Source organism: Salvelinus sp. IW2-2015, linkage group LG28, assembly GCF_002910315.2.
Source record: "Salvelinus sp. IW2-2015 linkage group LG28, ASM291031v2, whole genome shotgun sequence".
Classification (NCBI taxonomy): domain Eukaryota; kingdom Metazoa; phylum Chordata; class Actinopteri; order Salmoniformes; family Salmonidae; genus Salvelinus; species Salvelinus sp. IW2-2015.
This window is the reverse complement of record NC_036868.1, coordinates 23,694,438-23,721,856: the sequence shown is the minus strand read 5'-3', so window position 1 is coordinate 23,721,856 and position 27,419 is coordinate 23,694,438. Positions and strand designations below refer to the sequence as shown.

The window sequence follows — 27,419 nt, the reverse complement described above, 5'->3', positions numbered from 1 at the left end:
TAACGATGCTTCGTGGGTGACTGTTGTTGATGTGTGCAGAGGGTCCCTGGTTCGCGACCGGGTCGGGGYGAGGGGACGGACTAAAGTTATACTGTTACATTTACCTTAACCCTACACAACTGTATCAACATACTAATGGTATGATTATTGCTGCCACTGCATTGCAAAGTTCCTTGTGTTGCTTAGTCTTCGATCATCTCTTATTGCACTTTCATGAACATATTTCACTTCATTGAAGTCCATTAGACCATGAGCTCCATTAACCCTTAATGATGACCAGTTGTCCAGCCATCTTCCACTTCCTCAGTAAAGTGTTATTTTGKGCAGTGGCCCTTAAAAATAACTATTGAAACTAAAACTATGATCACTCTATGATCACACAWTTTATCTTAATGCAATCGGACAGGTTTTCCCACTGTTTTTTACTTACCTGGAACAATGCAATTAATCTWGAGTTTTGCATTATGAACGGAGAGAGAGAGAATGGACCGGAGGATCCGAGTAATACAAAATGAAAAGTCCTAAATTATATAGTGGGACTCCAGCTACTAAACTTTGCTGCAATACAGTTTTTCATTTATTTTATTTTGTCATTTTTTTGAGTGGCCTGAGAGTCACTGCTGACTGACTCCCGGAAGAATAGAGCGAGGTGATTCTGGCCCTCTTCCTGCAAAGCAGAGAGGAGAGATATTAGCCATATGTGATTAATTTACAGCGCTATGCTTCAATTAATCTGCGCAGGGTGGCAGGCGCCAGGGTTGGGCCCTGTTCCACCTGCGAGAGAGGGATGAGAGAAAGAGAGTGAGAGATGAGAAATGGGAGATGAGAGGGGGKTGTAGAGAGAAAGCGAGTTAAGAGAGTTATCTTCTGGGGCACCGCAGCCCTGTGAAGGATGAGGGACGAAAGGGGATCCTTTTAATCGATAGATCTTACATAATCACTCACACAAACCCCATTCCCTCCTTCTCTCCCTACTCCTCTTCAGTTCCTCTCCATCTCTCTGCCTATTTCTTACTCTCTCTCTCTCTCTCTCTCTCACTCTGCCCTCTTCCTCTCCCTCTTTCCCTCTGGAAAGAGTACACTAATACAGAAATATAATAACAGAAGGTCACACTTTATTTGGATAGTCCGGATAGATGCTCTACAGATGGTCACACTATCATCAAACTATCTGCTGATAAGCAGCTGCTTGCTTACAGTTAAGGTTATGTTTAGAATAAGGTTTAGGGAAGGGTTCATTTAAGGGTTAAGGTTAGTAGATAGTTAGTTGAAATGTTACTGATTGTCTGTAGCTAGTCTGTAGGACATCAACTATCCCAAAATCTACTATCCCCCCAAAAAGTGTTACCTAATATAAACCTGGAAGAGGGGCAGCACATGTTCTAAAGGCGCTGTGTGATTCACCAGCCTAGTCCCAACGGGAACTGGGTAGTGTAGTGCTTCAAATCTTCTGATGTTAGAGATCCATAGGAGACCGCCTGAGGATGTGTGCGAGACTATTTTCAAATGGGAAGACTCACTGTGGCAGTAAGTGAAAGCTAAGGGGTAGAAAATGGTAAATGCGAAAACCACAGTGACCAGATGGTACAGATTGGTATGTGAGGGCTATTGCCTTAGCGAAAGCTATATGGGGTAAACATTTTATTTGCACATCTCGGTAATCTTGTTCAGTAGGGAGTTGGGAGAAGGCGGTAAAGGTCTCGTGAACAAAGAATTAGATATTACATATCATTAACTCATGTAGGAAATACCAGCTACTAAACAAGTTCTAGGGAGGTAAATGTGTAGAATATATAACTATCCTAATTTCACAAATACTGTGGATTAAGTTTGTGTTGTATCAAAATCCTGCATTATGAGATTTAAAGAAATATTCTCATCCAATGACCCACATTTTTAGCAAAAAATAATAAATAAACAATAAATACATTTTGAAGGGCTTGCCTGTTTTGCTTGTTATTTTGTCATTAATACGTGCTAAATATCAGTTGGCAAACAATGTAAAAAAAAAATATATCATTGAGTTAATAAAGCCGCATACAAACATGGTCTCTTTTTTGTTTTCTTGAGTAAAGCAGCTCTAAAATGCAGGTTTCAGCCCAGCTCAGTGCTTTCTGTGGTGCAGAAAATACGGAGCGTTGGCCGTGAATGGCTCAGTGTTCTGTCACTCATGGGGAAACTACGTCACCGCGAAGTCTAAGGGGAGACTTCAAAAATTCAAGCCCTTTGGGTGCTGACATAGCGATACATTAGAAGTGCCCATCCAAGAAGGCTCAAGGTCATTGGCCACAGATAAAATGATGTCAAATCACGTTATATGTACAGTAGCTTTGATTGGACTGATCATGTCARCATCATACTTTCAAAATCTTAGCTAGCAGTCATCATCATGAATCAAGTCGACAATCTACTGSCAAATCTTTGTCATRTGAAGAGAAATTATTGATAAATTGTATTGGTGCTCATCGGCCATTGAACATAAACATTACACAACAAGTTGGAAGTCGCAAATTCAACAATGAGTGGTTTGGAAGGAAGCGAGCWCAGCACAAGGTGAGTTCAAAAATKTATTKTATGCTGCTGCATAAATGATGTAATATGCCAGGGAGATATGTATCCTGCAGSTAAGAAAGTAATACKAAGTGTATGTTGTGTAGTAAGATGTTAGTAGACCACATGCCWCACCCTAATAATTTGGTCCAATTACCGCTCTTAATTTTTTCTACTGTTCTGACTTGGTGGTGCACGTGCACATGCACATGTAGCCTATAGCCTGTTTTAGAGAAATGTAATCATTGAATATTGTAAGAGCTTTCATTGTCTGCTCATATGGCCCTGTTATTTATCCTACGGTTCTGACTTGGTGTACAGGGAGAATACTGTAAGAGCAGCCCATGTTCTGAATTCTGCCGCTGTACATTTCAAAASTGCTGAACAWATAGTTATATTGACAACGTCCGTCTTAGCTCGCTCATTAATGTCWTAATCGAAATTACGGATTATCTCTTATCCGCTCGTCGTCCCCTTAKGCCAATTGCCTTATCTCAATTGTCAGTAGAAATCACATTTGTTTCAACAAGTCAGCCATATCAGCTATATTTTTTWAAAAGGTAGTAAATGAGGCTAAATTAACTGTTTCGCTGCCAGACAAGGCTCTGCTGATAGCCAGATGTAGCAGTGGTAAAGTGTTGGGACAGCTTTATGTAGGCCCTAACAGTTTGTGGGCACCGTTTGTCACCGTTATAGTGTAATTCATGTATTGTTAAGTGTTGTGTTGTGTAGTGGCTTTGATTAAATTATTATTATTCATTTTTTTCACCACCAAGATTTAAATGCTAAAATCGCCACTGTTCTCATCAAAAGAAAATATGTAATCTGCAAAAAAGAAAACACCTGTACCATGTCAGATATAGAGTTAAAATGTATTCAATTTTGAGTTTGCATCCTAATATTACACTTTATATACATAATAGAAGACTGAAATATAACAAAACCGTTTGACATAGAAACACCGGACTTTCAGCGGCTTTTTTGAAATGGTTTATTAATTATGAAATTATGACAAATATGATTAATATTCCACCCATGAGGGCATTAGGTAATTTGACTGCAGGAGAGGGCTACCCAAAGTCCTGTCTTGTTGGAGGGAAGATTTAGATTGCGAAGAACAATAAGAAGGTAGAGCTATCAAAGCCCCACAATGTAGCCCCATACTGTATCCTGAGAAATGTACTTTATCTTTTCAATCAGTCTTAGAACAGTTACAACCCCACACAAGCGAATTAGCACATTAAAAACCGGGCAACTAATCCACTGTTACTGGGTCATGCTGAGTGGAAAACCCAAGACACAGAAGACTAGAAAACTATAATTAGGATGCGCACACAGACACACNACGGATAGATGATGATAGAGATGGTTTTTAGCTACAGTCTCTGTTGGTGTGTTTTAACCCTTTGTTTCCTGCAGGCATGCACCCTGGCCAGACGCAACGCAGAGGTCTTCCTCAAGTACATCCACCGCAACAGCGTTACTATGGCAACCATCTCCGGACACAGTGCAGGAGCAGAGGTCACTGGTCACTCCCGTGTGCCTGAGCAGCAGGTCAAAGGTGAGCCAACACACAGTTATATTACACACACACACACACACACACACACACACACACACACACACACACACACACACACACACACACACCCACACCCACACACACACACACACACACACACACACACACACACACACACACACACACACACACACACACACACTCCATGCTACAGACATCCTCTGGGGATACTCTCGGGAGATAAGCAAGCAGTGAATTTGGCCATACAAATTAAATCACTAGTTTAATTGATGTCACAGGGTCTTTCTCCACCCTCCCCTAATTAGGAGTCAATGCAATAATGAATCAACTCATCAGGAGAACAGACCTGGGTTCAAATACATKAGTATTTAAGTATTTGTCTATTAAATATTTTCAAATGATGTGGTGCCGAATCAATTAATTTTATTTAAAGTATTTGAATGCATTTCCAAATATTGTCCGATAAATAGCCTACTTTTTGAAGCTATTTTCAAATACTTGTTTCTAAATGCATGGATAGTGTTTAAATATTTGGACATTAAAATATACCTGTCTGCATATTTCCAAATACATTACAATATTGAAGTAATGTAATTTGTTTTATATATATCCAAATACTTACTTTGAAATGTATGTGAAGTTAAAGTAAATAAAATCATTGAAATAGTTTGAACACAGTTTGATGGGGAAATGTATTAATATAGAGGTAAACTCTGGGTTGGGAATTAGTGCATAAATCTTTGGACAGGTAAGGCAATCCAAAAATAAACACTATTTGTCAAAGAGAYGTTCTATTTCCTGACTATAGCCTATCTTATTTGATCATGCCATGGCAACTGGCTTTTTGGGTCCAGAGTTTCTTTATGGTCAGATCACAAAGCAGGGAGATTGTTCAAGGTTGATGTCGAAATTATACTAGGGGAAACAGTGAGTGCTATTCCTATCAAGTAGGCTTGGGTTTTGATAGGGCACTAAGGACGGGGATGCAGGATAGTTGGAATCCCATGACTGAGGATCAGAAGTTTGCTTGTTCAATCCCAGTCGTGGACACATTTCTTTTAACCGTAACCCTTACCTTAACCATTCAGAAGGAGTGCCTAAACTTAACCTTTATCTTAAAAAGTTGACCTTTGTAGAAATGGAATGATACAAAGCAGCAGAAGTCAACTCACTGTGTCAAAAACACTTCAAAATGTGACATTTGGAGAACGTGGCTGAACGTCTAATTCTGCAGTGAGACTGTGAGAGCTTGTTGCACAAAGACAGGAAACACTCCTGGCCCTATGAGAGCTGAGCAATATAATGTCAGCTTTCAGGCAGTAGTAGCCAGCCATGTGTCCATCATGCAGACATACTGAGAGGTGAGGTCTGGACAACAGCAGGCAGATCTGATCTGGTGACAGGGAGAGACTCAGAGAGAGAGCTATAGCCTGGGAGGTAGGCACTAGCTCAAATCCACATCCAGGCTATGAACAGCTAGACTAAGACTTCCTCTCCACTCAGCTCAGGAGGGGAAATTCACCCCAGATGTGACTTCAAACAGAAAGAAATCCAGAGGGATTGGAGGTGGGATAAGGCCCATCCTTTGCGTGACCCAAAGACCTGTTCCTGGCATTACTCTTTCTCTCTCTTCATCTCTCTCTTCATCTCTCTTTCTATATCACTCTCTCTGTCGATCTGTTTATTCTCTATCTCTAGAGAATATATATTTCTCTCCCTGTCATTCTGTTTCACGCTCTCTCTCTCTCCTTTTGTCTGTCTGTCTGTCTGTCTGTCTGTCTGTCTGTCTGTCTGTCTGTCTGTCTGTCTGTCTGTCTGTCTGTCTGTCTGTCTGTCTGTCTGTCTGTCTGTCTGTCTGTCTGTCTGTCTGTCTGTCTGTCTGTCTGTCTGTCTGTCTGTGTCTACCACCACTCTCCCTCCCTTTCTGCCCTCCCTTTCTGCCCTCCCCTCTCTCTTTCCCCTTCCCCTTTCCCCTCTCTTTCCCCTTTCCCTCTCTGCAGTAGGCTTCTACAGGGACCAGCTTGTTATCAGTCAGTCTGTTTCTCCGGTGTGACAGTATCACAGGGAAGCCTTCAATGAGGGTCTACAGCTACCATTTATATTCCCCCCCATAATTCACATCATGTCCATGTGAGAGCTGAGCTCCTGATGAATTGACTACCAGGCTGTTTGAGCACTGCCTCCTCCTTCCTCCGCCCAACAGTTTGACAAGCAGCTTTATTCTCTTAAAAGGAACTGTAAGCTTTACAAGTTTCTCTTTATTTCATTTAATGGAGCGCCTATATAACACCTGCAGTACATTGACGGAAACACAGTCAACAACTGATATGGTGGTGACGCAGTACCATGCACACATTTTGAATTTTACAGTTGACTTTTGAAAATGGGGCTTTTCTTTGGTGGGAGTTGTGCCGTAAAAATGTAACAATGGTACATTTATAATTGACAGGCATAAAAATGACGAAGGAAAAATGTAATTCATGTATGTATTTATCAACTGTAAGCTTAGAAACAGTGTTCAGCGTTTCTCCCAGTGTTGAGCATCAGTGTTGAGATTATAATGTGTGGCCAACATGACCCACAACCCAGTTAGGCTCTATGCTATTCTATCACTGAGAGATGGACGATGGTATTGAAGACAATTCCAGATACGAGTGTGTAAAGATAAAGGAGGAGACCTGAGGGGGATGAARTTTTGTCACAAAGTTAGTTTTTCTGCCTATTATGGTAAATGTTCTCCATCTGCTGCATTGTTTCTCTTAAGTCTTCTGCGTTTCAAATGGAACAGAAACCTTCAGTCGAATATCAGGAAGTTTGCGGTTAGGTTCTGTGGACACGCAACTTGATATCAGTACCTGTGTCAGGGTCACAGTCTGGTACACAGAGTGACGGGAATTGAAAGTATCAAAGTTAAACAGAAGTGAAACACAATATCAGCAGGTTAAGCAGGTTCAGCTAATCAATGATGATTAGTCTATAAAGAACAATAAATGGATGTGTGGGGGTTCACTGGATCTCCTCCATCTGTCTTCAAGAACTAAAAGCTGCCAAGAGGAATGGAAATACTTTAGGTTTAGGAGATTTCCCCAGATTAGAGATGTTTTACTTGTTTTCCCCCTGTGAAGGATACTTGTCTTGCATTGGAAATTGAAATTACGATCTGTCAAAAATTCTACTTTGAAAGTAATAATGATTGGACCACCACACTGCACCAATAAATCCTACTCATCAAACCCACACAAATTAAAACAGGCCTATTTATATAATTCATATGAAGAAATTCTTAACTATTAAGAGGTTAAAGCATTAGAACTCTCAGTAAAGGCTTCAGTCATACAAAAGCTATAGTTAAATCCGACCTGGTTCTCTAGCAGATTAGCAAGAATGGATCACCCCGTGTTCAAGAATGGACATTTTTTCCTTTATTCAGATTACAACCTCTCACTTTCGAAATTAAATAATCTCCAAAACAGAAAGTTGCTTGCAATTTCAGTTTATTCCACCAGAAAAGACAGAACAAACATTACTTCAAATATTATGGTTAAAGTCAAATATAAGATTACGGTATAATCTTTTGTAAATGATATCATAAATAGGACTGGAGRAGTTACGTTGCACATGCAGCTARCAAAAACATATTGAAATGTCTGCTCTATCCAAAATTACAAAAAACGAATTGCAGYATTACTGCAAAAATGGAAGAGGCAAATGTTAAGGGGAGAAAGTAAGAAACTAATCTGTCAGCTCTGCAAAAAAATACCAAAATTGGTTTAAGAAAATTGCGATAAAAAAAATAATAAAAAATCCTGTTTAATTTAAGGACCAAAAATTGACAGCTGTGCCATACAGATTGCAAAAGAGTTGGGAAGAGATTTACGATGTACCTATTCCATGGCACATGGTTTATGAACTGACACACAAAACGACTCCGGATTCAAAACTTCAGGTTTTTACAATTTAAGTGATTCTACAAAACTCTTGCAACCAATAACAAATACAATATATACATGGGGGAATACAACCATCCCAGCTCTGCAGATTTTGCTGCAAAGAGACAGAATCATTAGATCATTTGTTTTGCTACTGTCCATGTGTAGCTTGTTTTTGGTCGCAGGTTCAGGAATGGCTGAAGAATTGCAACATTCAAATGGAGTTTACTCTGCAAATAGCACTGCTGGGTGATCTAAAAAGTCACAGCCAATCAAATCAATAATATACTGTAATAATACTCTTAGCAAAAATGTTAATCTTTCATTTATAATCTGTATAGAAAGGTTCAAAACGTTTGTGAAACATCACAGTACAGTGAAAAATATATGTCAAATAGAAATCACAACTGGATGGTCTTCAGAGATAGATGGGAGGGGTTGAGGATAGCTGAAGGATGGGACTAAAAACAAACATAAGTTAACTAATGTAAAATATACTGTGTCCAKAAAATGTATATAGTATGTATAAGATTGAAGTAGAARCCTACTGTAAGTGTTGTTGTCCATTAGTTTACCACAATTAGAGTAGGGATGGTAGGGTTAGGGGAAGATTAAAAATAAAATAAAAAATATACATACATACACTACTGTTCAAAAGTTTGKGACCACATAGAAATGACCTTGTTTTTGAAAGAAAAGCAATTTTTCGTCCATTAACATAACATCAAATTGATCAGACATTGTTAATGTTGTAAATGACTATTGTAGCTGGAAACGGCTGATTTTTCATGGAATATCTACATAGGCGTACAGAGGCCCATTATCAGCAACCATCACTCCTGTGTTCAAATGGCACGTTGCGTTAGCTAATCCAAGTTTATCATTTTTAAAGGCAAATTGATCATTATAAAACCATTTTGCAATTATGTTAGCACAGCTGAAATCTTTTGGGCTGATTAAAGAAGCAATAAAACTGGCCTTCTTTTGATTAGTTGAGTATCTGGAGCATCAGCATTTGTGGGTTCGATTACAGGCTCAAAATGGCCAGAAACAAATAACTTTCTTCTGAAACTCGTCAGTCTATTCTTGTTCTTAGAAATTAAGGCTATTCTATGCGAGAAATTGCCAAGAAACTGAAGATCTCGTACAACGCTATGTACTACTCCCTTCACAGAACAGCGCAAACTGGATCTAACCAGAATAGAAAGAGGAGTGGGAGGGCCCGGTGCACAACTGAGCAAGAAGACAAGTACATTAGAGTGTCTAGTTTGAGAAACAGACGGTAGTGTATATATATATATATTTTTTTATAATTGTAAATAATGTATTTATAATATATATATATATATATATATATATATATATATATGGGGGATTGGAAATGATGCAGACAATGACATTGATAGAGGCCAAAATCTATTTCCAATATTAAAGCTGATCCACGCCTTAATTCACACAGATGGGCATAGTAGCTCAATAGTAGTTAACAGTAAACTGGTATTAACACTGGCCTACACAAACATACATTAAACATTAAATCAAATGTATATCAAACAACTGTAAAAACCTTTCTTGAATTTAGAGAAACATTTTACAACTCCATAATGCCAAATTCCATCCATTGGAATTGTGCTGCAAAACATGAAARAAAACATGCTGCAAATTAAAATGGTCTATTTTCCCCTGCATTCTTCATGTCTAATATATAATTCATGCTGTGTACAGTTGCATGATTTATGGATAAATAACATGTTGTGGACAGGACATGGCAAGGCAGTCCGTCTTTGGGATGTTGCTGACAAAATTAAACATGAAAGGCAGAATGAAACTCACAAAATTGTCTCATGGAGAGTCGATAATAGAGAAAACCAATGGAATCGCCATCTGCTGGCTTCGAGTTGACTTTTCTTGCTTGGGCGGAGCTCCAAAGGTGCACTTCTGATTAGTGCCGTAGGCGCATCATTGCGTTAGGACTAAAAATGTCAGCCAGCACTGGTGACAAAACACAGCAGTGTAACGGATGTGAAATGGCTAGCTTACCCGCTAACTAGCTAGCCATTTCACATCCGTTACAGCAGCATTCTGGTTTTCATGGCATTTCTCTGCTATTTCGAGACTAGCTAAATCTGCAGCAAGGGCAGAGAAATGGTATACAATAATGGCCATATCAATATTTTTTTTTTTTTACATTTCAGAAGTGATATTTGGCTGTAAGGATTGCATGAGGGACAAGAAGTAGCTAGCCACAAAGAGGTTTCTTTTGAGAAATGTCTGCTAACTTTGTATGCTGCTAGGTATAACCAGCTAGCTACTAGCTAGTTCAATTTCTCTCACAATTCTAAAGCCAACAATTTTTTTTATAAAAACAGCATATTATTGACCTGAAAGGTTAGTTGTGTTAGCCCAGTCGCTAGCTTATCCAAGGTCAGTGACACATAGAGAAACGATGTACTGTCTATCTATGGGAACAACTGCAATTTTTTTTGCTAGCAACGGTGGAAAAATTATTGAAATAGAATAAAATTAACCAAATGTTTTATATTTTCAAACTAAATTACAAGGTTGGATTTGCACTAAACAATTGTATATGTCAGCACTTTAAAAGCATGTACAAAATCTGGTGTAAGGTTTGCCTTATATACATTGTCTACTGGTATCATTTTACATTAAGAATATGTAAATTCTCAACATGTAAATGTGTGAGTTTAGCTATTCTCTGCCTCAGATGACAGGTGCCCATAGGCCAGTAACAACATAGCATGGCAGCAACACATGACAACACAGCATGGTAGCAGCACAACATGACAACAACATGGTAGCAACACAACATGGCAGCAGCACAAAACATGGTACAGATATTATTGGGCACAGACAACAGCACAAAGGGCAAGAAGGTAGAGACAACAATACATCAAGTAAAGCAGCCACAACTGTCAGTAAGAGTTTAAAACATAGATCAAAAATAAATATACCGAGAGAGCGTAAAAATCAAATAAAACGATTGGACATCTTACAGCTAAACAAAAATAAAATGTTAATTTGAGAAAACAACACAAACAGACACATTAGCGACAGAACCCCTTTTACTGCCGGATTGTGATAAGTGATTTATCAACATTGACACTAGTTAATTTTGAATAATAGCTTAAGAAATAAAACAAGTTTAATAAACACTTCACATTTAAAGAATCAATACTTCAAAATGTACAAAAAAAGATAACTCATATGTAAAGATTAGATATCTTAGTCTAAACAACAATAGATCATTGAGTAGTAACAAGTAAGCAATTATTACTGAAGCATCTTTTCAGGTGAAAAAATAAAACTCCATACCAGCGGTGGCCAACCTTGGTCCACTGATCCGTGATCTACTGGGTGAGCAGACTTCTATTCCAGCCGAGCAATAGCACACTTGATTATCAACTCATTAAATTTGATAAGTTGAATCWGGTGTGTTATTGCTGGGTTGAAACAGAACCCTGCACACCCAGCAGATCTATAGCAGGCCTGCTCCAATTGTAATAGAGTTATGCACTACAGAGGGTAGTGCATACGGCCCAGTACATCACTGGGGCCAAGCTTCCCGCCATCCAGGACCTATAATAGGCGGTGTCAGAGGAAGGCCCAAAAAATTGTCATGGTCATAGACTGTCCTCTCTGCTACTGCACAGCAAGTGGTACCGGGGCGCCAAGTCTAGGACCAAAAGGCTCCTTATTAACAGCTTCTACCCCCAAGCCATAAGGCTGCTGAACAATTAATCAAATGCCCACCCGGACTATTTAAATTTTTTCATAATCTCCTCTCACAAAATGACTCGTCCAATCCAGTAGCCTACACTTTCCCTTTACTGACAGCCGGAGCTGCAATTTTTGTTTTTAATTTACAATCATTACATCAAGATCTATAGCTAATATGAAGTTAGCTACCTAGTTAGCTAAATAGCTCCTCAGTTGAGTTAGCCTACAAAGTGGCCTACTGTAGCCAGCAATCTAGTTAGCTAGCGAGCAAATAATACATAGTTTTATAACATTTTATAAATGCATTTATTGACTTGAATAGGTTTTCCCACAGCCTCTGTTTTTGGGCAGCCAACAGCCATGTGGATGAATGGAGATAAGGCAAAAAGTGTTTGTCACCAGAGCRGTTAAGAATGTGTTTACCAGCGTAATTCACTTTCAATAAAAAAAATATGAATCGCAAACTAGAAAAAAATTGCATGAAAGGGTGTGCAAAGCTGTCATCAAAGCAAAGGGTGGCTACTTTGAAGAATCTAAAATCTAAAATMTATGTTTAATTAACACTTTTTTGGTTACTACATTATTCCATATTTGTTATTTCATAGTTTTGATGTCTTCACTATTAATGTACAATGTAGAACATAGGCAAAATAAAGAAAAACCCTTGAATGAGTAGGTGTGTCCAAACTTTTGACTGTAAATGTAGACAGAATTAAGCAGAGGTCTGCCGTCCTGAAAACCGAATAGAAATGTGAAGTGAGCTTGGAAATGTAGGCTACTTTATCCAGGTCAGTCTAGTCGTTGCGTTTTGGACCATTGCTAATAAACTATTGTGTATAGGAAAAATATATAGTGACAAATGCATAGGCTGAATATAAAGTTCTCCAGAAAAACAAGAAAGTTGAAATTCCCTGATAACAGAGGAAGTATGAGGGCAGCAGTGTTGGGAGGAGCAGTACGTGGCTCCTAGCCATCTCTCTCCGAGCTGCACCGGGAGACGCATTCTTTATTCAGGGAAGGGTAGGGTAGGAGGGACCTGAGCGACGATGAGAGAGGGAGAGAAGAGAGCGAGAGAGAGAGCGCAAGACAGAGGTGAGCGGTGCACTGCACACACATCACTATCAACGGAATTCATTTTAGCAAACATCTCTTTGGGATTCCGAGCATAGAAGGCACGTTTATCGTCCCCAAAACAACTCGGATACCTTGGCAAGTTCGTGTTCACTGTTTCGAGAGAAGTCGGTGCTGCCTCTGGTCCATATAGTCCCACTCTCCGGCTCGAATGCATTGCCCAGGGTTTTGAGGCGGGCTGAGCTGAGTGTAGTCATAGGTTGAGCTGCATGCCCCGGAATTGCAGAAAAGTGCGGACAGAGCAGAAGATTGTTCCCCGACTCAGGCAGCATGCTGTCCGGTAGACCCACGGGTGGCAGGGCGCTTGGAAGCGATTCGCACAAACAATACCGAATGGCGCTGGATCATTGCGCACAGTCATATTCTAGGATTGCATGAAGGATAAAGAAAAGAGTTGAACATGGTAAGGGGCATACAATGAATATGGATAAAGCCTCGTCTAAGGTAGGCTACAGTAGCCCAAATGTTTTATAGCATCATAAAGGCTATATAAAGAACTACACTACAACTTATTTAAATAGTTTATATAGAGTTCTAGTTTGTTAGGCTGTATGAGTAGATTGAACTAGATGTGATTTATTATGGATATATATACATRGAAGCACTGCCATTGTTAAGAGCTATGGTGCTAATTTTATTCCCAGCCAAACTGCTGCCTAATATATTCTATTCTCCTCACAACCCTMTGCTATCTCTAAAGGAAATATGGTCAATTTGTACATTCTCAGTTCGTTTTTTATCGTTTATTTATCAGTTGTATAATTTATTAATCCATTATTAGATGTCAAAGATCAATGCTTAGCTACAAAGCGCACTGCTTTAGATTTTTGTGTTTCTTTTCAGAGAAAAGCAAAGCCTTCGTTTGCATTTGCAATCTCAATGCTCAGCACGGCTCTCAATCCCTTTTGTAATAATTCATTCAATTGAACACCACTCACTGCGCTGCCTTTGAAGTAGCCTACACCTGATCCGCTTCTTATCGCCTTTTAAATAGCCTATCCTTTTAAAACTTTTAATTGCATTTCTGTCGTTTAATCCAGTCCTAATCGGATTGAACCTGGCCTCAACCGAAAAACGTTATTTTATCTGTTCACACATACACCTTGCTCTCTGTCCATGTCATTTTTGGATTTGGACACATGCAAGGCCAACTTTATTGTGTCCATATGAGAATTTTGTTCAGTGCTTAGATGTATTTTTACTCCASAATTAATTCCAATGTCCACAGTCTTTATTTATGCAGCTATAATCATTGTAGATGTTTKTGCTGTGGCAGCACATTTATTGCAGCTTGTGGTATCTCCTTATTTCCCCTGAAGCTTATTTGATTAAATTGAGCTCTTTTCAATTTAGAAAAGTAGATCACAGATGTATTTCATATTGTTTTGCTTCGTCCTTATAAGGAGCAGTGGTGCCACATCTCATCACTCATCAGGCTACAGAGCAACCTACGAATGCAGATAACCTTAATCTCCCCCTATGCCCATTCTTCCTATCCTATATGACCTATATAAAATGCAGACCATCAAACCCATTATTTATTAAATGTATGGGCCTATTGAGCATTGACATGTGCAGTGCTCCTGTTAAGTTAAAAGCACCGATGACAAGCAGTATCTTTCAGTCTTCTGGATGGAACATGTGTGATGGGCAACTCGAATACTGGGATGTGGGGAGCTGAGGCCTTACTGTAACTCGGTGGCCTTGTGCCCACTCTAAACCTCTAAACCATGTTGAGAAATAGTCCAGTATCGATCATTTATCGCAGGTGGAGGAGCTAAATTATTTTCCAATCCCATTTCATTTGACAGGCTGTGTTTGTCACTCTGGGATTGGTATAAAGTCCCACTATACATCCCCCACCCCGCCAACCCACACACTCCCCTTTCATTTCATTTTGCCGTGCCTTATATCATGTATATGTGCTGGAGATGGTTGGTGGTGTGTCTGGCCTACTTATGTAATGTGCATGGTGCACCTTAAGAGGCAAAACAACACCTCTCTCTGTCTACTGTAAGCACAATGTGTTTATCAGCTCTCACTTCAAAGCACTGTCTGCTCTAACAAAGGCAAAGAAAAAGAAGAGACTGTTTTCACACAAGTCAAAGGGCTGCCCAATAAGTCTTTCAGGCAGTAGTTTTGCTTTCGGGCAGTATTTTTATCTCCTTTCTGTTGCTTTTTCTCCTTTTATGTCTCCGTTATGTCTAATTTATGTTTCAGACAGCTCAAAATAATTGCAATGTGTGTATTAGCGTGTTGTTCAGCACTGAGGCATTGACTTGTTGTTGTAGAAAGCGCAGAATGTCCATGCTGTTATAGCAGCTATTATATTCTCTCCTCTTTGACCGAGAGGAAGGAATGAAAGCCCCTTTATGTCTGCTAAACCGGATGTGCTAGAACGCTCCTGCATTTTTATCAGACGGTTTGAAATTGTGAAAGAAATAGCCTGTGCATACATTTCAAAGGTGTGAGAGTGTCAGTGTGTGTGGATCTGTGTGCGGGTTAAGTATGTTTGTGTGTGTGAGCGAGACAGAGAGAGAGAGAGTGTGTGTGTGAGTGTGTGTCTACGATCTATGTGTTTATGGGTCTGAATATGTATGTGAAACAGAGTAATTTTTTCAGCCTTTGTGTGCACGTGAGTTATAGACAGCTCTTTTTTTCTCACGGAGAAAAACAGACCACCCCTGCCCTGAACCCCCCCCCCCCCCTTATCTCACCTTTCTTTTGTCTTGTGGAACAGGTCTCTGGATCCAAATGTCACACCACCTGGACGCTGCCCCGGGCGGGGACCAGCAGTGTGTGACGTTGACGGGCGTGTGGCGAGGAGAGGAGAGAAGGAGGCCCCGGACACGGTAGCTCTCAGCTGCGACTTGGCATTAAATTGGCCCAGGCTTGGGCTTTGAGGAGGAGCTGAGACTGTGGAGCCCTGCCATGGTCTAATATATCAGCATGGATGGAGTCAGAGTCAGCTTCAGTCAGAGGACCTGCTCTTCCTAATGCGACACTCCTTCCTCTTAAAGCTGAGGACTAACCAATTACAGGGGGATTAAGCCTAACCCTACGGCTTCCTGTTCTACCACCCCGTGAAGAAGTGAACTGAGCATTGTCAAACTATTTTAGAGGACTTTCGTTTTTGTCGACTATTTTGGGGGATTTACTTCATCGCCTTCAATCCTTTTCCCTTTTTAATACATTTTTTGTTGTTGCTTTTTGAGGCCGTTCCTCTCCTTCTGTTTTTCCACTATGGAGTTTCATGTCAGGCTGTGGAATAAAAATTGGGGGTCATTTCTGCGTTTCTGGTTGACAGTCCTCCTGAGCCTCAACTTGCACTTCAGCCGCCCCGCAGCCTCGTGCCCGGAGGAGTGCCGCTGCGACAAAACATTTGTTTACTGCAACGARCGGAGCCTGACATCGGTACCTCTGGGGGTGACAGAGGGCTACAAGATCCTCTACCTCCACAATAACCAGATCAACAACGCTGGGTTCCCATGGGAACTACACAATGTGGCCTCCGTGGAGACTGTATTTCTCTACGGCAACCAGCTGGATGAGTTTCCTCTCAACCTGCCCAAGAACATCCGGGTGCTCCACCTGCAGGAGAACAACATCCAGACCATCTCCAGGGCTGCCTTGGCCCAGCTTCCCCGCCTAGAGGAGCTCCACCTGGATGATAACTCCATCTCTACCGTGGGGGTGGAGGAGGGGGCGTTCCGGGAGGCCGTCAGCCTCAAGCTGCTCTTCCTCACCAAGAACCACCTGAGCAGTGTCCCCATTGGTCTTCCGGAGGACCTCAAGGAGCTGCGATTGGACGAGAACCGCATCGCCGTCATCGCTGAGGAAGCGTTTCAGAACGTGACGCGGCTCCAACGCCTACTGCTGGATGGGAACTTGTTGACGGACGAGGGCGTGGCCCCGGGGACGTTCCAGGAGCTGTCCACCCTCCGGGAGCTGGCGCTGGCTCGTAACTCTCTGACGTTCCCCCCACCMCTCCTCCCGACCCAGTCCCTGGTCAAGCTCAGCCTGCAGGATAATCAGATGGACCATATTCCAGTGATGGCCTTCTCTGACCTTCAGAGGCTCGAGAGACTGGATATATCCAACAACCAGTTGCAGACGCTGACACAGGGGGTCTTTGACGGCCTCRTCAGCCTCAGACAGCTCACCGTTCGGAACAACCCGTGGCGCTGTGACTGCACYGTCAAATGGGTGGTGGTGTGGCTCAAGTCGCTGCCAGGCTCCATCAACGTGCGCGGGTTCATGTGCCAGAGCCCTGAGAGGGTGCGCGGCATGGCAATCAGAGAACTCACCCTGGATGCTATCCAGTGCTCAGGCGGGACAGACCTCCAGCCCGACCTCTGGCCCACCCTGCGCTCTACGCCCCCACACCCCCAACTCCCCACCACCGCCTCCACCACCTTCCTTACCACCGCCATGACCACTTCCATCCCCATCTCCACATCTTCCTCCTACCTCACATCGCCCTCCCTTCCCCCTGCCCTGCCTCCCCACCCCGCTGGCCCACTGCCCCCATATGAGGACCCCCTACGGATATCCTTCCATGTGGTCAATGCCTCCTGCATCGAGGTAAGCTGGGCTTCCTACTTCACCGTCACAGCCTACAAGGTGACCTGGGTCAAGATGGGCAAGAGCCTAATGAGCGACGTCAGCCGCGAGAGGACGCTGAGTGGGGACAGGCGGAAGCTAAGCTTGACCAACCTGGAGCCCAAGTCAGTGTACCGGATCTGTGTGTACGTACTGGACACCCTCAACTCCTACCGSCCAGGCGAGGATACAATATGCTCCGAGGCCAGGACCAAGTCGTCCTCATCCAACTCCAATAACAACAAGGCCACAGGGTCAGAGCAAGCCCAACAGGACGCCCACTCCACCCTCCTTTTGGCCGGGGTGATCGGTGGGGCCGTCCTGGTCGTCCTGGTAATACTGCTGAGCCTGTTTTGTTGGCACATGCACAAGAAGAGCCGCTCGGAGTCGTCCAAGTGGAAATACAACCGGGGCAGGAGAAAAGACGACTACTGCGAGGCAGGKACCAAAAAGGATAACTCTATACTGGAAATGACTGAGACCAGCTTTCAGATAGTCTCGCTGAACAATGAGCAACTTTTGAAAGGGGATTTCAGGATTCAGCCCATCTACACACCCAACGGAGGCATCGGCTTCAGAGACTGCCACCTCAGTGACAATAGCTTAGCCTACTGCAAGAGCAGCAATGTTCCCAGCACCGAGTTCTGCCACACGTGATGCTTCTCACAGGATATTCCCACACCGGTTGTCTGACAGAAAAAGAAAAAAAAACTAGTTAAATATACTGTACCATATATATTTCCAAGTTCTGTCTACGATGTAATTTATACTGTGGACAATAATGTGGAATTCTATCTGCAATCTTTTTTATTCTTAGTAAAAAAGGAATACATATGTTTTTTCTAATCAGCGGGTTTTAAATACAGTAAGTGGTTTTTGCTCAAGTATTGTCTGTACATAGAAATTTGTACAATCACGGCACGCTGGGTTGGTTCTGACRAACGGTGTCCTGTCTGTCAGGTTTTTGGGTTGTTGGGCGCTATGAGGGCTGGGACTCTTTGCTAACCACAGAAGCAAAAATATGGCCTTTGTGCAGAGCCACCCCCTCACAGAAACACTAGTTAAGATAACACAGTGGGCTGGGAAAACTAACACTGCTGATTAGACTGCAGTGGAAAATAAGCACTGGTGGTATTTTTTTAAAGAATCAGAGTGCACTTCCAAATGCAACAGAGAGTGTAAGCAGCCATTCAAATGAGCTTTTTGTGGAAATCCCATCAGAGGAATGGGCACACTTTTCAACACCCCCTTTTGCCCTCACAAGACTAAGTGAACACGTTTGAATGTGGAAGGGATGGTAGGGAGACTACCTTAACAGGACTAAGTGAACACTTTTCAATGTGGTAGGGATGGGAGGGATATAGGTTTGCCTCCATTGATACAGGAGGTTTTTCCAGTTGTGGCCACTAGGGGGMATGTTTTCTCAGTCAGTATAGAGTAGAGAGAGAGGTAGCGGTAGTCTGAGATCCCTTACCTCCAGCATCCCATGAGTCCATTACCTCAGATGCATTACATTACTCATTCTCAAATGGCATTGTTTAGAGTATTAATGGTCGCGGAGCTACTTATGGAATCATTTAAAATGAACAGTGCTCAGCTCTGTTGTTCAGCGGCTAAATGATACGGATATTATCATGGCCGAGGTCCATGAGGTTGTGTTGCGTGTCTTGTCTTTGCCGGGTGGTGTCTGCCGTGATGATGAATGTGTAGGAGATACACTCACAGACGTACATTCCTCTGCCTTTTCTTTTGTCCTCCATTGTTAAGTACTCAAATGAAAATTGAGTGAATCACAATAAACAATCAAGGCGTTTATCTGTTATCTGCTTTACAATGTGTTGATAGAAGGACTTTCCAACTGTAGCATGTGATGTGTTTTATTGTCTACATGGGTTGGACTATTCTATTGATTGATTGATTGATTGATTGGTTCGAGCTACACATTCATCATCAATTCCAAACAATGTTGGCTCTCAGATAGGAATGTCTGGTGCCACTGAGGATTCTTTATCATGCACTTCTTACTCAGACTTTATTTGCTTTGACAAGTATTTTATTTTGCAGACCGAGTTCAAAAGAATCCCCCCCCCCCCCCCCCCTCTGCCCCACTCATAATCCTCATCCATAAAAGGGAGAAAATATGCAGACGTTATTTTTCACTTGGCAGTTCGAATCACAAGCTGGGAGAGGGAGAAGAGTGAGAGAGAGAGAGGGGAAGGTCAAATGACAAGAGTTTAACCATTCACAGGGCACCAAATCACTGGCTTAAATACACCATAAAAACCACTACATTGCATTGGTTTGGCTAGAATTTGAAAGTATCAATAGTAAACATCATTTTAAGGGTGGAACGCTCGTTTTGCGATCGGGCGTTAATGGACAAAATTCTCTGTTGTCTTGTCTCTCTTTGAAGAATTGCCATGCCAGTGCATATCTGCCGTTAGTAATAACTCCTTTAGTAGATCCAGAAATAGTAGGTAGGGAACTTATGACGCAATAGACACTATAATGCCATTATTCACGTTGATGCTTAAGCTTTCATGGGGTTTTGAGTCAAATATATATTTATAAATCAGAAATACATTTGTTTCATTTAGAAATAACAGTTGCTCTTCTGTGGTTATCAAAGTGTCTCCACTTTGTCTRCGAACGTACACATATCGGTTTATCACCCTGTGTTAAAGCCCCACCAGCGGAAGCTGACCTGAAGTCAGTTTGATACACATTAGAAGTTACGTCCAATAATCCCCACTGGCGTAARCTAACCTAAGGTCAGTTTGACACTGCTGCATGGCAAGTTATGTAAAACATCCCACCGACATTTACTGACCTAAGGTCAGACTGCTACATGGCCGGAGTGGTTTAACAGGTTATGTATCCACTGAACACTTCCTACCTGCCTGTGGCAAAGTCAGCCTGTCTGACAATAATCCCACACAGCAAAGTATCTTTATTTTCACTCGTGATTAGGATTTAAATGTAATGTTAGTCTTTCAGGCCAACCTGTTGCAACACTATTCCCCAAATTAAAGAATGTTCCAAGAAGTGATAGAGGTCCATTTATTGCCTTACCTTTATGCAGTACTGTACCGGCTAACTGCACTTAGTTTGTTCAAGGACTTTTTTCAGAGAAGAAGCAATGTTTAAACTGTGAAAGAGACAATGACAGTAATTGAATAGTTACTGTATGGAAAGCACATATTTTCATATTGGTGGAAAAAAACGACGAGTGACAGACGGCAATAGACCCAACACATAGTTAATAATGAAAGCCTGTTCATTCGTAACGAYGCCTTGAGTGGTGCTGGGTAATGATACAAAGTGACTGACAAGCCTTGTTGTTTATTTGTGGCAGTACATTACTCTTAATTCCCTCCCTCATTTGAAGAAAGTACACAAAACGCAATGGCGTGACCAATGGAATTAGACCGAACACATTCGAGAAAGAGGGAGAAAGAGTGAAAGAAAAAGAGAGACTGTAACCTCTGTTTATTAGTTYCAGGCTTTGATGGTAATTTCCTTAAAGCTCATTCATTCTCATTGGAATAATTATGTTAAATCACTGAGAGGTCGAATCAAAATAAGCACCCAAGTGAATAAAATTGAATACATTTTTTAGTTGTCTTTGTTCAGTTTGACGGCAAATCCCTCATGTGAAATACACCTTGTAGACCAACATAAAAGTCCTCAGCAAACTAGAAGTCTTCAGCAATTACACTTTCTGTGTTTTGGATAATGAACACTTTCTCTTACAGCTGCTGGGTCGAATGAATGGAAATAATATGAACAACGACAGGTTATTTGTTCATGTATCATTTGACAGAAGAAAGTATGCTGAAAATTAACAATGCATGTCATTTGGCTTGGGGTTCACGGCTAATATGGCTTTTCATTTCGACATTGAGTTGTTTTGACTTTAACAACATAAACTAATATGCTACTTAGGAACCAAAGTTACATTTCTTTTTTCTCATGATAAAATATTGTTGTTGTCCCATGTATGTGCCTTGAGGTTAACTTACGATGTAAAGTCCTTGAAACCTTTAAATGTTTTTGCACAAAATGTAAATATAGAAGTTAAGCTTTTTGCAAATAAAAGAGCCATTATGTGATATGTGATTTGATATCATTCATTGTCATTTCAGTCAGAAGATTATAGGCTCATTGAAACATATAATTTACACTCCCCTCCGTATTTATTTGGACAGTGAAGCRTTTTTCATTTGTTTGGCTCTGTAATCAATGCGAAAGTATTACCTTTTGTTTGAAGGTATTTTCATAAATATCTGTTTTACCATTTAGTAAAGAAAACACTTTACGTGTTTGGACAAATTTAGTTACGGTGTATTMAATTWGTCAACAGTTTAGTATTTGGTCGCATATTCCTAGTACACAATGGGTACATCAAGCTTGTGACTACAAACGTGTTGGGTCGCAAAGATCATACCCCCCCCCCAAAAAAAATGCTAACACCCCATGTTATTGGTAATGGTGAGAGGTTAGCATGTTTTGTTGTAACCTCTGTAACTTTCTCACTCATCATTATTCATGATTCATTTATGATTTTTCTTAGTCATGGCATTGTCAGGACTAATTTACTGTTCAGAAAAATCATATTTACAGTACTCCAGTCATCATTCACCAATCAGTTCCTATTGAGCACCTCTGTTATTGGTAATGGTGAGAGGTTAGCATGTTTTGTTGTAACCTCTGTAACTTTCTCACTCATCATTATTCATGATTCATTTATGATTTTTCTTAGTCATGGCATTGTCAGGACTAATTTACTGTTCAGAAAAATCATATTTACAGTACTCCAGTCATCATTCACCAATCAGTTCCTATTGAGCAAAATATAATCAGAATCAACCCAAACAAGATGTAAATGCATCCAACAAGTTTGTAGAGTCACAAGCGTGATGTAGTCATTGCTATACATATGGGATCATATACTACACTTTTTACTACTTTAATACACTATAAGTGAATTTGTCCAAATATTTATGACTTCTTCAAATGGGCGTTTTAGATATGGGCCGGCAGGTAGCCTAGTGGCTAGAGCGTTGTGCCCGTAACCGAAAGGTTGCTTGATTGAATCCCCTGGCTGACAAGGTAAAAATCTGTCGTTCTGCTCATGAACAAGGCTGTTGACCCACTGTTCCCTAGTAGGCTGTCATTGAAAATAAGAATTTGTTCTTATTAACATATATTTATGAAAATACCCTCAAATTAAAGGTGACATCATTCTACTGTCGCCTCATATGAAACATTTTGATTTTCAAATCCAAAAGCTAGAGTATAAAGCAAAAAAAAGAAACAAATCTTGACTGTCCAAATAAATACGAGAAGAAGTGTATTTTACATGTCAATAATGTACTGACAGGTACTTTTCCCTTGACTTGCTCCATCTGACAATAGTTACTTGACCTTGTTATCGCTGCGTGTGGTGTGTGTGTGTGTGTGTGTGTGTGTGTGTGTGTGTGTGTGTGTGTGTGTGTGGTGTGTGTGTTGTGTGTGTGTGTGTGTGTTGTGGTGTGTGTGTGTTGTGTGTGTTGTGTGTGTGTGTGTGGACAGTCAAATTATGTAATGGAGTACTGTTCTGGGTCAACACTGGGCCTTTATACCACTATCTACAGAGTTATGTACTTATTCTTATTTGACCTTTCATCCACTTATTCCTACAGGTGTGTTACCATAGTTTATCCACTTATTTGTACCTAGTTATCAGTCACACGTCATGGGTATACTGCTTAGCGTTCAGTTGAAACCAGTCTGTTTCTACTGTTTAACACAAGTGCATCCCTATTTAATGCTTTAAATTCCTATCATCAATGTTTTTTTCTCACCAGAAATTAACATTCCTTCCCACTTCTCCACAATGCCTTTACAAACCACACCTCACTAACAACACCATTAGCCTCATCTTAATTCACTCTGACAATTAACCACAGACTGTGTTTAACCCGCACACCAAACGTTATTGGGCTAATGACCTGATATCCTTAATATCACTGAATTAGCAGACAATGTGCTGGCAGTGTACACCACGTTCGATAGGCCTAGATCTCATGAAATATAAATCCGGCATTCTGAATCATTAAGGGAACATATGTATTCTCATATTCTTCCCTCAGATAAATAACATTTGTTCTGGTCTGTAGTCCACTCCTCATGACTGGTGCCAAACATGGCCTCAATTAGATGAATGTAAAAAATAATGACATTTAACATTGTATACAGTACATGTCACCTCAGATTAACATATTAGTTATTTGTCATTAACAAGATAATCTGGCTGCTCAGAGTTAATCAGTATACAGTTGCAAGTCGGAAGTTACATACACCTAGCCAAAATACATTAAACTCGTTTTTTCACAATCCTGACATTTACATCCTAGTAAAAATTCTGTGTTAGGTCAATTACGATTCACCACTTTTATTTGAAGAATATGACTTCAGAATAATAGTAGAGAGAATGATTTTATTTCAAGCTTTTATTTCGTCGCATCACATTCCCAGTGGGTCAGAAGTTTACATACACTCAATTTGTATATGGTAGCATTGGCCTTTAAATTGTTTAACTTGGGTCAAACATTTTCGGTTAGCCTTCACAAGCTTCCCACAATAAGTTGGGTGAATTTTGCCCATCTCCTGACAGAGCTGGTGTAACTGAGTCAGGTTTGTAGGCCTCCTTGCACGCACACAGCTTTTTTAGTTCTGCCACAACATTTTTCTATAGGATTGAGGTCAGGGTTTGTGACGGCCACAATACTTTGACTTTTGTTGTCCTTAAGCAATTTTGCCACAACTTTGAAAGTAATGCTTGTGTCAATTGTATTGGAAGACACATTTGTGACCAAGCTTTAACTTCCTGACTGATGTCTTGAGATGTTGCTTCATATTATCCCATAATTGTTCCTTCTAATGATGCCATCTTTTTTGTAAAGTGCACCAGTCCCTCCTGCAGCAAAGCACCATCACAACATGATGCTGCCACCCCCGTGATTCACGGTTGGRATGGTGTTCTTCGGCTTGCAAGCCTCCCCCTTTTTCTTCCAAACATAACGATGATCRTTATGGCCAAACAGTTATATTTTTGTTTCATCAGACCAGAGGACATTTCTCCAAAAAGTACGATATTTGTCCCCATGTGCAGTTGCAAACCGTAGTCTGTTTATTTAATGGGGGTTTTGGAGCARTGGTTTCTTCCTTGCTTAGCGGCCTTTCAGGTTATGTCAATATAGGACTCTTTTTACTGTGGATAAAGATACTTTGTACTGGTTTCCTCCAGCATCTTCACAAGGTCCTTTGCTGTTGTTCTGGGATTGATTTGCACTTTTCGCACCACAGTACGTTCATCTCTAGGAGACAGAACGTGCCTCCTTCCTGAGCGGTATGATGGCTGCGTGGTCCCATGGTGTTTATACTTGCGTACTATTGTTTGTACAGATGAATGTGGTACATTCAGGCGTTTCGAAATTTCTCCCAAGGATGAACCAGACTTGTGGAGGTCTACATTTTATTTCTGAGTTCTTGGCTGATTTCTTTTGAATTTCCCATGATGTCAGAGGTACTGAGTTTGAAGGTAGGCCTTGAAATACATCCATAGGTGCACCTCCAATTGACTCAAATGATGTCAATTAGCCTATCAGAAGCTTCTAAAGCCATGACATAGTTTTCTGTAAATTTCCAAGCTGTTTATAGGCACAGTCAACTCAGTGTATGTAAACTTCTGAGCCACTGGAATTGTGATACAGTAATAAAATAATCTGTCGTTAAACAAATGTTTGAAAAATGACTTGTGTCATGCACAAAGTAGATGTCCTAACCGACTTGCCAAAACTATAGTTTGTTAACAAAAAATTTGTGGAGTGGTTGAAAAACGAGTTTTAATGACTCCAACCTAAGTGGATGTAAACTTCCGACTTCAACTGTATATCTCCCAAGCCCTTAAAATTACTCGTAACAGCAAACTGGAAATAGTTGAACCAGTCAATGGACTCTCATTAAATGTAACATTGATGTCCAGCAAGTGTAGTCAACTGGGATTCCACTTGAGCAGTTTGTCTGCCAAAAGCACTAATTCTGACTCAATTCCCCTGATTCCATCCCCTTCAAAAGGCTTTAATTATGGCCTGCATGGAGGTGAGGCCTTGCCCTCTGTTCCTGTTCTGTAGGGTTAATTTGAGTCACAATGGGTCACTGAATTTCTGCCCGTCTGCTTCCACTGAAGAGGGTCATCATCATTAGGTACAGGGAGAGAGCAAATCCACTGAAGATCATTGCCTTGGCCTACCGCTCTGGGTGAAATCATATGAACACACAAATGAGTGGAAACATTTTTANCATATGAACACACAAATGAGTGGAAACATTTTTAAGTAGGCTACCGCTTAGTGAGTAAAATGTTTTGGCTCAGGGGTTGATWGGAACATGGAGTTTTTTTCTAATATGCAAAAGTTGTACTTTATTTTGTACTAGTTTTCCTAAATCTAGGCACTGGTTTTCCTAAAGGCTTGCTTTGCACAAAATAAGATGCTTGTAGCTGTACTCACAAACTTTACCTTCATGGCCAAAACATTGGATTCCATTGAAATCCCAAGGCTACCTATTTCTGAAGTTTACGCAGTAAAATAAATGTTTAAGAACAAGTGTACGCTACCTTATGCTTTGAGATGTGAGGAAATGTCCACCCAACTACAAATTACCTGTCTAGAAATGACTAGTACTAGTAAACAAGTGTATACAGACTGTTCCTTCCAAGGTTTCTACAACTGGATTGAAAATATGAGCAATGTAACCCAATGGAGATTACCGACTAATATACCCTATCTACCAAAAAGGAACACTAGTGTGAAAACATGGCAGGTTTACAGCCACCAAAGAGACTTGCTTTCAGAACCCAGTAAAAATCTCTTCCCTACTTTTCCAAACATACCCGTCCTCAAAATACATTCTGTTTTGCCTCTCAGAACTTCTACAAGCAGACGCATCCCAGCTACTCCCGGACCTAATTGGCGACAAAATGTTTTTCTGAATAAAATAACCGTCTAAAATCTGCTCCAGCAGTAGTTCCCCAGAGACCCAGCTATGGCAGTGCTGAGGCTGTCAACATCTCATGGATGTCTCTCCAGTCCCTACACTCCCAATAACAACCACAGGCTGTCGTGCTCCATACTCCCCATCTCACGAACGGCCGTCTTTACCCCCACTAAAACCAACAATTTTACTATCATGTTTTTGGTTGAGGTAGAAAATGTAGAATTGTCCCTTTTAGAATCTAAAAGTGGATTATAAGAGATCATTAAAAAGCACTGGCCTAAATTCATGTTATGCTTGTCTTGAACTAGATCAAACCTCACTATTATGTATGTCTCTAGATCAATCGTCAGAATACTGTATGTCTCAGAGTCCCTGAGTTACATTTTTTTCCAGTGCTGCTAAAATAGGTCTCAAGTATGTTAATTACCTCTGTGCTAGATAATTGAATAACACAGTTGGTAAACAATTAGCATATTACATTCATTCAGTTGATTAATCTATAACCCGTTTAGCATCAGTTTGCATACTGACATCAGAATAGTATCAATGTCATCTACGCATTTCTTATTGGTGCAAAATGTATCTTTCCATCTCAGGTGTTGGAATACAAGAATGTAATTATTTGTTGGGCCATTACCTACTATAGCTTATTATAGTCAGGTAATAAGCACTATGTACTTGGAAAGATCACAGGGAAATTTATTATTTAAGCAATAAGGTTCTCTCCTTGGTTGAGGGAGAGAAAAAAACATTCATGTCAACTGCCTCTTGAGTTTTCAATGGTATACACTACTGAAATGCAACAACAGAAGATGCTCATTTCACTCTATGCATGCAGAGCCAAAATGAAGCACAATGGAAATAAGGGAATTCAAAATGCCCAA

The 27,419-nt window shown here is 40.8% G+C and overlaps 1 protein-coding gene across 4 annotated transcripts in view; it reads left to right on the top strand.

The window, feature by feature from the left end:
• Positions 1-21,605, top strand: part of LOC111954313 (leucine-rich repeat transmembrane protein FLRT2) — a 35,398-nt gene extending 13,793 nt beyond the window's left edge. Inside the window, exons 1-2 of one of the 4 annotated variants that reach the window (XM_023973939.2) lie at positions 12,763-12,852; positions 15,632-21,605. In XM_023973939.2, the coding sequence (XP_023829707.1) occupies positions 16,135-18,150 (2,016 nt within the window). In that variant the 5' untranslated portion in view covers positions 12,763-12,852; positions 15,632-16,134 and the 3' untranslated portion in view covers positions 18,151-21,605. The other 3 variants (XM_023973937.2, XM_023973940.2, XM_023973938.2) reach the window with 3 other exon arrangements.
• The last annotated feature ends 5,814 nt before the right edge of the window (positions 21,606-27,419 follow it).